This window comes from Canis aureus, chromosome 12 (assembly GCF_053574225.1).
Source record: "Canis aureus isolate CA01 chromosome 12, VMU_Caureus_v.1.0, whole genome shotgun sequence".
Classification (NCBI taxonomy): domain Eukaryota; kingdom Metazoa; phylum Chordata; class Mammalia; order Carnivora; family Canidae; genus Canis; species Canis aureus.
Window position 1 is genome coordinate 32,876,323 of NC_135622.1, and position 14,723 is coordinate 32,891,045.

The window sequence follows — 14,723 nt, forward strand, 5'->3', positions numbered from 1 at the left end:
TCCCTTTATCATCACTTCCACTCCTCCTCATGCTGATGCCCATTGAAATGCACCTGCTCTGTGTATAGTATGTATACCTTCCCTCTTAGGATCCCACTACCATAGCCCTGACCCCTGAAAGGACCAGAAAAGGCTGAAAATAAACCTTCTATCCCTTTCCATACAGACTCTATTATTTAGAGGAAACTTTTAAAAATGTAGATTAGTCCTAAACACATTCCCTTTGTAAATAAATTGGGAAATATTAATAAGCACAGAACAAAAAATCATCCAGCAATCCCACCATACATTTGCATTATTGTATATATATATATATCATTTTAAATTCCTGGGACATTTAAATAAATCGCACAAAAACATATATACAAACATATATATAACCCACACTTTTTAATGGGCTTATATTAGGCTTAGTTACAGAACTTTTTCACTTAGTAGTGAAAGTAGTTTTACTTTGTTATTGTACCTTTAATTATAATTTAACAGTTGCACATTAAAGCTGTAATTTTACCAGAAATGATAGGTTTCTAATTTTTCTCTAACATAAAAACTCTGCACTGACCACCCCCATACATAAGCTTTCACACTTGCAGAATTACTTCTAAACCCCTAGTAATAAAATTGCTGGATCAAAGATTTTATGGATTTTTAAGAATTTTGATAGACACATATGCCTTTTGGGACCATATAATTAATCCATAGGAATAAGCTAATGGAAAAAAAAAATTTACACCATGTCGAGGCAAAGTAGGAGCAGAAAGAAGAGAATTATCACAACTTTCCAGAACTCCCTCAACTTCCACCTGTTAAGGAGCACCTGCTGCCTCCAGGGCTGGGTTGAAGTTGTATGCAGTGACAATTTTTATTTATTGAGTTCCCTCTGTTTGCCTACTTTTAATAGTATTCAGGCTTTCCTGAATGCATAACGCACAAAGCAACCTCTTTCAAAAAGAGAAGGTCTGTGGATAATAAATAATTGGGTAAATATCCACAGGACAAAGCCACATGTTGGGTGTCTTCAGTGTATTTTTCAGATCTGTAGACTTTGAATTATACTAATATAGCCCAACTGACAGGGAAGATTTCTTTGAACCTATTAAGGCTACCTGGAAGTAAGAGTGAGGGTTTCTGTTTTCTCCAAGTTATAGTACAGTCTTTCTATCAGGTCCCACTCAGCTGCCTCTAGTTCTAGCAAGACTTGGGGCACCTGTGGCTTTAGTATCTCTAAAGTAGGACTTGAAAAGATTCAAATAGGAGATGGATGTTCCAGAAATAGAGCAAAGTATAGAAGAATGATCCAGACTTCAAAGGCTAGGAGGGTTGAGGTAAAGAGAGAGATTATCATGAAGGAAGGGAGAAGTGAGCTGGAGGGATGCTGTTTCATGCAGGGCAGCCCCGGACAGTGTTTGAGGCAAGGAGTTCCAGTTGTATCTAATAACTAACTGGCTTGGGAAGATGACAGTCAGATATTTGTTTTACCCCCAAACCTGCCCCCTTTTTGCAAACTTTTGAAAATTACCAAAATGTTGCTTGACTAAATCACAACAATGTTTTACCCTCATGGATTTAGTATTAATAAAATAAAGGATCATTATAGGGGCACCTGGGTGGATTAGTCTATTAGACACCCAACTCTTGGTTTCAGCTTAGGTCCTGATCTCAAACTTTGTGAGATCAGCCCTGAGTCAGGCTGCATGCTCAGTGGGAGTCTGCTTCGATATTCTCTCCCTCTACCCCTTCCCCCACTCACTCTGTCTGTCTCTCTCAAATAAATAAATCTTAAAAAAAATAAATAAAGGCTTATTATAAAATAGAATTATGGCTCAAAATTGAAAATATCAAGTAGGTTCTTTCAAGCCTATTTTTATGTAATAGAAAGACAGTGTAATAACCGTGTAAGTGTAATAACCAAGAGAAGCCAAGAACTTAAGGAATTGAAAAAATTACTTTGTCAGTAATCTCTAATATTGTTCTAAGTGAATGAAGGGGCATCCATGAAAATAGTCCCCTCTTAATTTGTTTCTGACCCATGCAAATATTTTCCTAAAGGAGTCAGGTTGATGTTTCTCTGTAGAACAATTTTAATCCTTTTCTTTCAACTGATCAGCTGTTTTAATATTGTGTAGTTATAGCCAGAGGTAAACATGATGAAGTTTCTGGATTGTTTTCTTTGAACTTTTTGTCCATTTTCAAATTTCAGATATGTTAGTTATTTAGTCCTTGTTAATACCCATGCTCTCGTGCTTAAGGTCAAAATCCCATGAGTGGCTCAGTCATTTGAGCATCTGACTCTTGGTTTTGGCTGAGGTCATGATCTTGAGGTCAGAGCTTGCTCTGTGCTCAGCATGGAGTCTGCTTGAGATTCTCTCTCTCCTTCTACCCTTCCTTGTGCTCATGCTCTCTCTCTTTAAAAAATAAATCTAAAACAAAACAAACAAAAAACCCATCATAGATCTGTGGTTGAGAACCTAGCTAGGATCACATTCATTTGGTCTGAATCCTAGTTACACTTCTTACTGGCTATATAACTTTGGACAAATCCCTTCTACTCAGGGATTCAGTTTTTTCATCTACCAAATGAAGATAATAAAGGTTCCTACTTCATATGGTTGTTTTGTAGATAAAATGAGAAGCTATGTATAGAGCCTCACCTAGGAAACTCATAAATGTTATCTACTATTGCCCTTATCACCACCATTATTGCTGGACATCAAACACAGACACACATTCTCCCAAAATTCTACATAATTTCTATGAAACTTAAATCACCTAGCTGAAGGAAGTCATAATGAAAGATTTTAATATCATTAACATTTCCTTGGTTATCATCAGAACAAAGAATTCTGAAATATAATAGTATTTGCTGTGTACCTACTAAATTTCAGATACCATGCTAAGCTGTTTGTAATATTTCTGATCATCTTTATGGCTATATAAATTGGGACTCTTATTTTCCCTATTTTACAGATATCAGAGGCTTGAAGAGAGGTTAAGGCCTCAAGGCCACACTGCCAGTGTATGGCAAATGGGACTAGGACCAAGTCTTATTCTTTAGCTTACTTACTAAAGGCTCCTTTAGTACTATAAACTAAAGGCTCCTTACTACTCACTGCTATAACTAGAGAGATTATGCAGTCCACAGTAATCAGGATTGGCGTTCTTCCATAATGACAGTGGTTAACCACAGAGTAACATGAAACCAGGTGACCAAATGAACTACTTACAGTGACTTCAGCTTAATAAGTATCTCAATGCCAAGCAGAATCATTGATTCACATGAACCCACTGGGAACTGTGCAATATTATGGTCATCACCAAGCTAGCCTGTTCACCACTTGACCAAGAGACAGGAGATTTCTCTCAAGACAGACAGCCCTGTACCCTTTAGTTTATCAGGCACACGCTGGAAATTCCACCACTATAATCTGCATAAACCTTTTTATTGGGGGACGTAAACAAGCAGGACTCCCAAAGTGAAAGTACCAAACCTCCTTACCATATAGAATCTAGTCCATTCCTGAACCATGTTAATACAAGCCTCAAGGGACAACCAGGTCAGAATACCACTTCTTTGCTTCATACCCAGCTAGTTGGCTTAGGGCTTTTTTCAGGGTCAAGAGTGGGAGTGGGGAGAGTGATGGAGTGAATAGAATAAGCCCCATTCCAGACAAACTTTTAAGAGTTCTTCAAGAGACTCAAATGTCTTTATTGACCTCAAAGATCTAGAACCAGGGATTTTAGAAAATTTTGGCAAACTTCATGAAGCTAGAGGTTTGAACAAAGAAGAGGAACCTTGGATCCTCTCTTGGATGTTCATGATCATCAAACTGAAAAAGTGTCCCATTATGGATGTATTTAAAAGTGGAGTATTATCATTTTCTTTTGAAAACATGGATCAAATTGCATTTTGGAATACAGATCAAATGGCACTGTTGGTTTGTGTTCTCTTCTCTGCTTTATGTTCCCAGGAAAATAAACCTCTATTATTTTTCTCTTTTAATTAGAATTCATCTCTTTCTTTGAATTTAAAATCTACCAGGATTTCAAATACATAACAGGGAAGTAAAGTCCTGGGGTACCCTTGCAAAGTACAAACATGCAAGTTAACATATCAAAACAAAAATAGTGTCAAAAAAAAAATGTGTCAGAGCTCTTCCATATGTTATCCAGGCTAATGTGCAAGACATGCCATTGTCCTTCCACAGACAAAGAGACAAAGGCTCCAAATGGTTAGTGTATCTCAATCTAGTTGGGGAAGCTTTAAAAAAACTACTGGTGTCCAGGGGCACCTGGGTGGCTCAGTTGTTCAGCGTCTGACTCTTGATTCCAGCTCAGGTCATGGTCTCAGGGTTGTGGGATTAAGCCCCATGTGGGGCTCTGCAGTGGGTTTGGAGCCTGCTTAGGATTCTTTCCCCTTCAGCAACCCCCACACCCTCTAAAATAAATAAATAAATACAATTTTTAAAAAAAATTACCGGTGTCCAGACCAATTAAGCAGAAACTCGAGTAGGGCTAGAAAGCTGGTATTTTTCAGAGGTTGCCCTGGTGCTTCTGATTTGCAGTTGGGGATAAAATGCCTAGAAGCAGGTGTTCTGATCTGCCAACACGAGTCCTCTGGAGCTTTTTACTTACCTCTGTTTTCTTCTCTTCTAAAAATAGGTCATGTCACCATCTCCATCTCTTTTCTTCTCTTTTTCAGGAGCAGCTTTTATGGGCAGAAATCTCATTTAAGTGTTTTTCCCCTTTTTCTGTTTTTACAACTCCTGACTGGCCATTAATCAATCAAACATCAGCAATTCCTTGATCTCTTGAACTTTGCCTGGAAGTCAAATAAGGATTCTTTTGAGATGAACCAGTGGAATGCATGAGGCAGTGTGGTTTTTGTATTTACTTGGGTAAATGTCACAACTAAAGACAAAACCTTGTTCAAAGTCCTCAGTGACAGAATTAGTACATAAACTCTTTCCATTTGAATTCTGAAAGAGCAAGAGAAAAACGTGCATAGAGGAATGTGAGAGAGGAATATGAGCATTATTTCAGCAGAGATGCCTGCCTTAAAAACCAGAACATCCAATGTCATTTTATGACTTAGGTTATGTGGAATTTTCAAAATAAAAAAAAAAGTCTTTGATTTTTAATAATTTTATGCTTTATCACATTTTTAAATGCATAGGATCATTAAGTCAGGCTTTAAAGGATGTTCCGACTCCCTAAAAGTTGAGAATTAACACATTAAGTCAGAATTCCTTACCATTTATTCATTCTCTTGGGATCTGGTGCTGTTGTTTTATAAAAATAGCTAATAATACTGAACCCTCATTAGTTGCCAGACCCTAATCTGAGTGCGATTCATCTTAACACATTTCTGTCAAGACTTCATTTTCTTCAAAAATGAAGTAGGTAAGCTGCTTACCTGGCAAGTGACAGAGCCAGAATTCAACTAAAGTACATTTCCCTCCTCCTTTGGCCTTTCATAGCATCTATGCTGGATTAAGGTTTAAAGATAATAAGAGCATTATGGCGCCTGAGTGGCTCAGTCAGCTGAGTGTCCAACTCTTGGTTTCAGCTCAGATCATCATCTCATGGGTCCTGGCATTGAGCCCACCGGCTCTGCACTCAGCAGGGAGTCTGCTTGAAAATTCTCTCCCTCTGCCCCTCTCCCCACTTATTCATTCTCTCACGCTCCCTAAAATAAACAAATCTTTAAAAAATAGTAATAAGAGCATACCATGTCTTGAGAGTGGGTGAACATTAGAGTTAAGCAGCCCCAGTCCCTCCACCAAGCCCACCCAAATGGTTCTGTGAATAAAATAACCCCTCTATCTGAGGGCATCACTGTTTCTAAGAGAAATTAGCTGCTTCCCCCAAGCTGAAACTTCTATCTCTTTCAGCAAGGCCCCCCACACTGTGGGCATTTGGAGCAATAGCCATTTCCATGGCTTAGAGCCATAGTTCTTAAATATTGGTGTAAGGAAGAATAACCTGAGGCACTTGTTAAAATGCATATTCCTGTGTCCTTACATCAGAGAGTCTGATTAGGTGGGTTGAGGGTGGAGCTCCAGATCTTTTTACCTGGCTTTCCCAGTATTTCTCATGCCAGTGGTATGCAAACTTGACATTACACAGTTTGCAACAGTTGTCAATGCCACCATTTATACCAAAGCTTTACTCATATAAATGGATGACTGGTCAAAGTAACTTCGAGTAAATAATTTTGCAAACATTTACCTATTTGGAAAAGGTAAGTGTCTGTGCAGTATGGTTTAATTTCATAAATACTGTCACAATTTGATCAATGGCAGTATCTTCAGCTCTAGAGATCTTCCTGGGATCTTTGAATATTTCATTTAGGCCATTCTTTAAAAATGAGAAGATATTAACATTAATCAGTTTTAATGAAGAAGGGTGCCTATGTTCAAACTCCTACAAAAAAAAAAGAGAAACACTAAAATCATACATGAGAATTTAGTATTTTGATGTATTCTGCATACCACCCAAACAATAAACTTAGGGACAGTCATGGAGATATTCTAGTCTAAATCCTTTATTTTAGATGAAGAAACTAGAACCTAAAAAAAGTGATGTCCTGCCCAAGAACACATAGATAGAAGAGATAAAATGGTCTCCTTAATGAAGCTTCTCTCACTACTGCATCATGAAGCTCTGTACCCCTGGTCCATCTCTTACATTGTCAGTAATTCACAGGTGCTGGGGAAGCAAGCATGCCTCATAAGCAGGCTTGATTCCAATGAAAATCACTGTCAGTGTCAGTTCCTGGGCACAAACTGCTCCAGGGTTGAACAGCTGGCCCTCAAAATATGATAAGAGTCAAGAATAAATCATCTAGGATGAAACCCTTGCTCTAGATAATAAACCCTATGTGTGACCTATAGAAACATAATACATATCCTTTTTACAGAAGAGACATTTTTTAAAATTTTTATTTATTCATGAGAGACACAGAGAGAGAGAAAAAAAGAGAGAGAGAGAGAGAGAAAAGAGAGAGAGAGAGGCAGAGACACAGGCAGGCTCCATGCAGGGAGCCTGATGTGGGACTCGATTCTGGGTCCCAGGATCAGGCCCTGGGCTGAAGGTGGCGCTAAGCTGCTGAGCCATCCAGGCTGCCCTACAGAAGAGACATTTAATTCTGCATGTAGCTATAAAGTTTGAAAAATTCGGGTAAAAATAATTTCTGGAGGAAAGGGGAGTGTACTGACCTATTATGCACATTGACCAGATGACTTGGCCAAGGTTTCACACAGTGAACTCAAGATAGGTCTGCAGAGGACAGTTATGTCCTGACTCAGTGACGTATGGTTTAGTTCTAGCCACACTGTCTCCCAACTGAATCTTTCCTGTTACTGATTTATAGTCATAGGTACCAGGAAGCAGAACCAAAAGTCTAAGACTATGTGACTAATTCAAAATTTATTAGAATTCAAGATGAGAGTTAAAAGCAAAAAACCCTACTGGAAATCTGACCTAAGATGTATATGTAGGAATATATATATATATATATCAACATGTCTTATTTGTGCCAATCACATGGGAAATCTGACTTGTATATGTTACTTTAATGGGCCAAGTTCTGAATATGATTACAACCCCTCTGAGACCACAGCAGTAGTTATTTCTTGGATTTTACTTTGGGGAGTGGTATATGAGTGGCTTTTGCCTTGTTCAACTGTAAACAGGTTATGGGCTCAGTGTTCAGGGTAAGGCTTGGCAGCTCCTAACATATGGTGTGCGATGTGTCGCTCTTTGCACTAGGCAGCAAAGCAGTGATAGAAGGTAATTTGGGGAGATGCCATCATACTTTATTTGGAAAACAGAGCTGTCTCTGCTGGAGCTAAGGTTAATGATTTGGATTTGCATATACCTATAATTTTTATATAGCTTTCAAATTAAACCAGACAAAAGGCCTGATGTGTAACCCAGGTAAATAAAACCTATCAGACTCAAAAAAGCCCCAAACAGGTTTCATTTATGTGACAAGCTAGTTACTTTGGCTACTAATTTTGCAGGGAATCCAGAGAGAGGCATTTGAAAACAGGAGCCTGTTATTACAAGGATTCCCATTCAATATGCACAATAGGCTATTGAAAAACAAGAAAGGGAGACACCCCTGCAGACCCAGGTGTGCCCTGCATTTCAGGCAGAAGGACTGGTTTGGGTGTTCAGGGTCCTTGGTCCCAGGAATCTTTGATTTATGCCTCATTTACTTCAGGCACAACAGCAGAAACCTCCAGAAAGTCTTAGAGGTGGAGAGGGGGCACCCAGGAAGTCCAGTGTGCCATGTACCACATGCCAGGGGAGATAAGCAGGTGTGGACCAGCGCCAGGTCACCTGCCCCAGCAGCGTGGGGAGGAAATGTCCCCACCTGGACGGCCCAGCCTAACACGGCCATCTGTTCACCGCCAGCTGGTGCCAGCAGCCATGTCAGCACAGAATAGCCTCTCAGGTGTTCCTCAGCAGCAGCTGAACTATAAACTGCAAACTCCTGCCTTCCACCTCTCTCCTTTACTTTCCTTGCTCAGCTAGCTGTCTGTCCTTGATTGAAAAAGAAAAGCAAAACGACTCCACTTTTTTTCCTGAGGCTGTTGCTGCTGCTCCTAATAACTCTTAACAACGAAGTGCAAGAGACCATTAAGATTTGTCCTGCTTGGCTTTTACTCACTAGCTTCCACGATAGTCCTCAATGCCATGTGTGATCTGAATGCACAAAGCAGCATGCATCCAGGAGGGTAGGTGGGCAAACTGCCTACCCCTTCTGCAGTCTTTGCTCTGAGACAGGAAAGAGCATTCTGCAAGAACCTGTTTCGGAGTTTCCGAGTGGAAGGAACAGGGCAATCTGAAATGAGGAAAGGAAGACTTTAATCTTTCCTGGGAGTGGCTGGGTGGTGTGGGCTGAGAATGGGCTCGGACATTGAATCAGTTTGTTTTAAAAATCCGTGTTCTAGCGACCTGTCCAAGAGGCATTCCCAAATCATAGAAGAGGAACAGCCACATCTTTAAAGCTGATAAGAGGGTTGAATGAGAACACATGTGTAATGTGTGTCGGACAGTGCCTGGTACAGAGTAGAGAGTGTTTGCCTTAGTTTAATTATAGAACAGTAAGTAAAAACTGCTTTCCACCACAGAGGTCAGGATTAATGAGATGAGGTCCTCCCTGTTGACTGACTTCCTTTTAAAAAGAAAGGGATATTGCTTCTGCAGTATCCTCTGAGCAGCCTAAATAACTGACTTGCCAGAGTGAAGCACAAAGACCTACAGGCTGATGTAAGCTTACATGCTCTATGTATCATCCCCATTGGGGATTTATGGGAAGATGATGGTGGCCACAGAATAGCCACAGAGGGGAGAAAGTAGTCCAGATATCCCCCAAGGCCACGCATACTCAGAGCATCCCAGGAACCTCCAGGGGACCAGAGCAGATGACCCAACACCCTGCCATAGTGTCATATCAGCCATTACTGGCTCTGCACATGTGAGCCCGATCTGACAGTTACTCAGGTCTTCTATAAATCTTCTGTGTACGGTATACTGCAAGGTAGCCAAAAGGACTTTAATATTATTAATAAGACAGTTATACAGAAAAGATACTATCTTGCAAGTTCTATCCAGATGCTTAATAAAGGGAGTTATTTCGGATCCTGCCTCAACTTTTAGTAAACTGATCTAGTCTGCTTTACGTGGTCTTTGCAAAACCACAAAAAGAGCTACTCTTCCTTTGTACCAAGAAGGATAAGCATTTTACATGTAGTATTTCAGGCTAACAGCTCCCTGAAGTGGATGTCACTATCCCCATTTCACAGATTAAAAAATTGAGGCTCAGAGAAATCAAGTAATCTGCCTGGGGTCACACATTCAATTGTGAAGGCAGGATTTGAAATCTTCTAGCTCAAACCTGCTCGAAATCCCTATGCTCCACGTATCAAAAATATAAGTCACTTTTTGTCCTATTCCTTGTATGGACCATGATTTTCCTACCTTCAGAAAAAGATGCACTCAGGATTATTGGTGAACAAAGCTCTGAGGATGGCCATCGGTACACATGGCATAGTGAGAGGTAAGATGGCACCATGGAAAAGCATTTATAGTGAAGGCAGGAGGCCCAAGTGCCAGCCCTAAAATGGCTTCTTCCTTCTTATATGATGTTGCATCCATTACTTATTGTCCTTAAGCCCAGTGTTCTCACCTATAAAGCATCCTTGGCACATAAAATTGTTGTCACAATTAATGCCATAACACAGGTGAGTCAGCTTTCCTCTCCCTAAGACTCTAGGCAAATGCCACCTATTACTATGGTTCCATTAGTTTCAGTTCCACAAATGATTTGCTCCTGAATCTTTGGAGAGATTTCCTGATGCCTCACTTTTCTTATATATATAAACTAGAACTAATGATACCAAACCTTTTAGTAATATTCTCCAGCAGCCATTCACAAACTTTGGCAACCTACCATCCTTTGGGAGGTTGTTAAAATGGATTCCTGGGCCCTGGTGATTCTGATCTAGACCAACCAGGTGGAGCCTTGTGCTAATTCACACTTATGTAGGACCCCTACATGATTCTGATGGGCCATGATCACTCTGAAAAAGGCTACCCTGCAAGATCAATATTACAAAGAACTGTGGTACCTGTGGATAAAGAACTTGGCCGAGATGATCTGGTCAGCAACGCAGGCAACACCAAACCTTTGGCTGCTGCTGTCTTGATCCTGTAGTTCTGGCCACAGGACTGGGACTCCAGAAAACAGCAAAACCCTCTCCTGGTACTGGGCTTCCATTGGGGGATTTGATCCTAGAGAGCACAGCTGAAGCTTCCAGCACTCCGCAGACCTCTTTAAAATATTGAGTGTCACTGCCTTTTTTCTTTTTTCCTCTGCAGACACATTTGCAAGCAAAGTGGCAGCCACCCAGGATCAGTATGCAGACGCGTCCATAGGTAACGTCACTGGCAGCAACGCGGTGAACGTCTTTCTGGGAATCGGCGTGGCCTGGTCCATCGCTGCCATCTACCATGCAGCCAATGGGGAACAGTTCAAAGTGTCCCCTGGCACGCTAGCTTTCTCTGTCACTCTCTTCACCATTTTTGCTTTCATCAATGTGGGGGTGCTGCTGTATCGGCGGAGGCCAGAGATCGGAGGTGAGCTGGGTGGGCCCCGGACTGCCAAGCTCCTCACATCCTGCCTCTTCGTGCTCCTATGGCTCTTGTACATTTTCTTCTCCTCCCTGGAGGCCTACTGCCACATAAAAGGCTTCTAAAGGAACAATCAGATATAGTAAATTTATATATATATACGTATATATATACATAAAATATTATGTATAATGAACAGAGGAAACTGACATTTGTCATGTTCACTTACCTGCTGATGGAATCCAGCTTCAAGAGCATACTCTGTACTAGGGCTGAAGTGAGAAACCATCACCTCCCATTCCCAGGGGCGTCATCACATTGAACAAGGCATGGAGGCAGGGGCATCTTTGCAGCTCAGCCTAGAAGGACTGTGTTCTCTCCAGGTTCATAAATCGTTCAAAATTTTTATTTGCTTTCTGTTTCTGCTCGTTTTTGGTGGGGGCTGGGAGGTGGCTGATGTTTGACTTTTATTTTGTATTGTTTTGTTGGGAGAGTCAAAGTTTTTGTTTCTCTTGTGGGAGGTGATGACCAATCTAAGTGCAAATGGGCTTTTGGCAAAAATTTAAATCATTACAATTACTCTCTCCAAAAACTTTAAAAATTATTTTGGATTAAGAAAGGATATGGGCATGGAAGAAGAAGCATGTCTTCACTACATCACTAAATTTCATGCTTATCTCTGGAACATGAGAAGAGGTAAAGCTGCCTCCAGGAAGAAGCATGGGAGCTCGAATGCAGCCAGGAAAAGTGGTAGTTCTAGATACAGTCTGATATTTAAAGATACAATGCCTGGCACTCTTGTTCAACAGGTACAGAAATAATGTGCCTAGATTCCCAAGAACATGCAAAAGCATTTATTTCTTATCTCTTTAGCTCTGGACTGTGATTAGCAAGGCCCTTATTCTGGTTTTCCAACCTGACTAAACCCCCAGGCCCTCATCCTAACCCTCCTCCTCCTGCCCACCACCTCTCATGCAAACAGGAATAATCCCATTCAAAAAGCACATTACCCTCTTCCATTTGCTTCGATATGTCCCAGTCCCATGTTTGCTGTTGCCTGGGATCATTCGTCGGTTTTATTTTCAAAAGCATTCATGGCTTGCACAATCCTGTTCCAGTCATGACTGAACATTTGCTCCTTCTTCATGTGCCTGTTTGGGAATGTTGTTGTGATACCTGTTACACAGTGCATGGATGAAAAACAAAATAAGCGTATCTGTATATAGTAGAGTATAGCGTATACTGTTCTCCCATTCAGCAATGTTGACTGGACATTGAAGACATAAGTGAGTTTCCTTTTCACCTGAGTTGTAACTTTTGTGTTGTTATTGAGTTTGATTTTACTAGGGATAAGAGGAGAAAATGGCTTAGTGTTCATGGACCTGCACATTCATTTCTAAGAAGCAATAACAGTTCACTGGGAAATTAAAGCTATTGAGAGGACAGGAGGCAAACTACCAAGTATCTTCATGGAAAATTAGCCATGTGGAATACACCGGAGGCCTCTAAACAGTCACCTGTTGATGATTCTGGAAGGCCAAGGAGAAAGGTGTAGAGCAGTGGCTGGATTCGATGTTCCCCGGGCTTTGAGAGCCTCCATTTTCATGACACCCCTAACCCCAAAGTATTTATTTCACTTCTGCTCTGTCTGGCACAGATGGTAGATAGTGGTTTGTTCATTTTATTTTTTTATGTAAAAGGCTATTTTGAGCCCTGTTTATTTCACCACCCAGACTCCTCTGATTGTATCCGTAGTTCCTGAGTAGGAAAGGAGCCAGGGAGACCAATGGGCCTTTACTAGTGCATCTTCTGTACTTATGACTAAGGAGGAAGCAATTAGATGAGATTAGTGTCTCCCAGGAGGATTGCACTGGGAGGTTTTTAACCCTGGAAAAGGAATGGCTCTTTCTATTTCAAAATACCAAAGAGCATGGATAAACCTAACATTCCAAAGTAGTGAGTCCAGTAATGAGGAAAAATGGAATGACGTTGGTCCTGTCTCAGAGACTTCTCTATCTATAAAGAATCCCAGGCCAGAGACACCACTGGCCCTCTGTATTGATTCAGAGATACTTAAGAGATAAAAAGCTGTTCAGTTATTTCCTCTTATTTTACTCAGTAATCACAATCATTCATCATTTAATAAACATTTGGTGACTGAATGAATTATTAAATGCTGGTTACTCCTCAATATGCCAGGTACTGTGCTACTCTTGGGACCTAAACCATGAACAAGACAGCCCAGATCCCTGCCCTCAGGGGGCTCACAGCTAATGTGATTGCTATTTCCATGGGTAAAAGTTAGCACAGCCAAATGGAAACACTTTTATCTTGCAAGGAAAAACAGGATTATAAAACTTTTGACATAAACACATTGAAATTGTTACCAATGGAGTTGTCCAAATATCTAAGATTTTAACTCAGAGATAAAGCACAGGTTAAGGGAAGCATCCTATGTATCCTTAGCTGTTCTTATATATCCGTACACACCCCCCCTCCCATCGTAAGCCAAGAAAGGCAATATATTGGTGATCCAGATAACTGAAATGCTCCAATTAACCCCAGTTTTTATCTTTGTTGGATAGCAGTACTTTTCTATGCCCCACACCTCTATAGTTTCCTCATATCTCCAGGAGACTCACCCCAGCAGGCCATGGCCCAACATTTGATGGTCTAAGTCTTTTGGGGGCACATGCTAACCCATTTTTTTTAAGATTTACTAAATGGAAATCTAGCCTAGAAACACCAAGTAAATATTGTCAAAGAATGTGAGTTGTCTAAAAATTAGATTTTGCACTCAATTTTAGCCATATTTGGAACATCAATAATCCCATAGCAAATTTTCACAGAGGACTTTCAGAAATTCCTGCCATTGAATTTTAATTTCAAAGCTTTTTGGTTTGTTTGCTTTTTTCAAGTTTCATGTTATAGGGAAAATATGATTCTGATTGTTCAGAGTTGTTAATAATTGTAGTTGTGTAAAATTATTTCATTTTGTTTATTTTGTGTGTATTGTGCACAGCTTTAGGGGGGAAGTGCACTAATTGTGCTGTTCCTTATAAATGGTACACATTATTGACACAGACAAATAAAGTTTCTAATTGTTTCTGATTTAATCACTAGTGATACAGCATAATCTGTATGGAATGTTTCCTCTCATTGTCATCTACTTCATTTTTGTTTTCATGTTTTGAAGAAATAAAGACCAAAAAGGTATTATTGTGCAATTGGTATCTCATCCAAAAGAAAGAAAGTAGATACCCAATATTCAAACTCATGCAAATGTCAACTCTTTGGTCATACAAGGTTTCCTTTTTAATGTTCCCAAGAGAGCACAGTGTCAGAATATGTGTCTATCCAATGGTATAGGGATAAATGTTGGATGTTTCTCCATTTCACTAATTGTTTTTTTTTTTACATCTTTTAGTACCACTTTATCTACATCCTTTCTGCATCCAAGAACATGACCTATAAACAGCTCCACATCAAACCACTTTTTAGCAGAATATTACAGCAAATAAATCAATCCCAATAAAACTGATCAGAAGTAACAGTTGTTTCCCAAGTGATACTTAGTTCCT

The 14,723-nt window shown here is 40.1% G+C and overlaps 1 protein-coding gene across 22 annotated transcripts in view; it reads left to right on the forward strand.

Annotated features, from left to right (window-relative positions):
- Nucleotides 1-14,358, forward strand: part of SLC8A1 (solute carrier family 8 member A1) — a 385,502-nt gene extending 371,144 nt beyond the window's left edge. For all 22 annotated transcript variants that reach the window (XM_077843500.1, XM_077843497.1, XM_077843496.1 and 19 more), the window contains one exon: nt 10,891-14,358. In XM_077843500.1, coding sequence (XP_077699626.1) covers nt 10,891-11,267 — 377 coding nt within the window. In that variant the 3' untranslated portion in view covers nt 11,268-14,358. The remainder of the gene's footprint in view (nt 1-10,890) is intronic.
- Nucleotides 14,359-14,723: the final 365 nt, after the last annotated feature.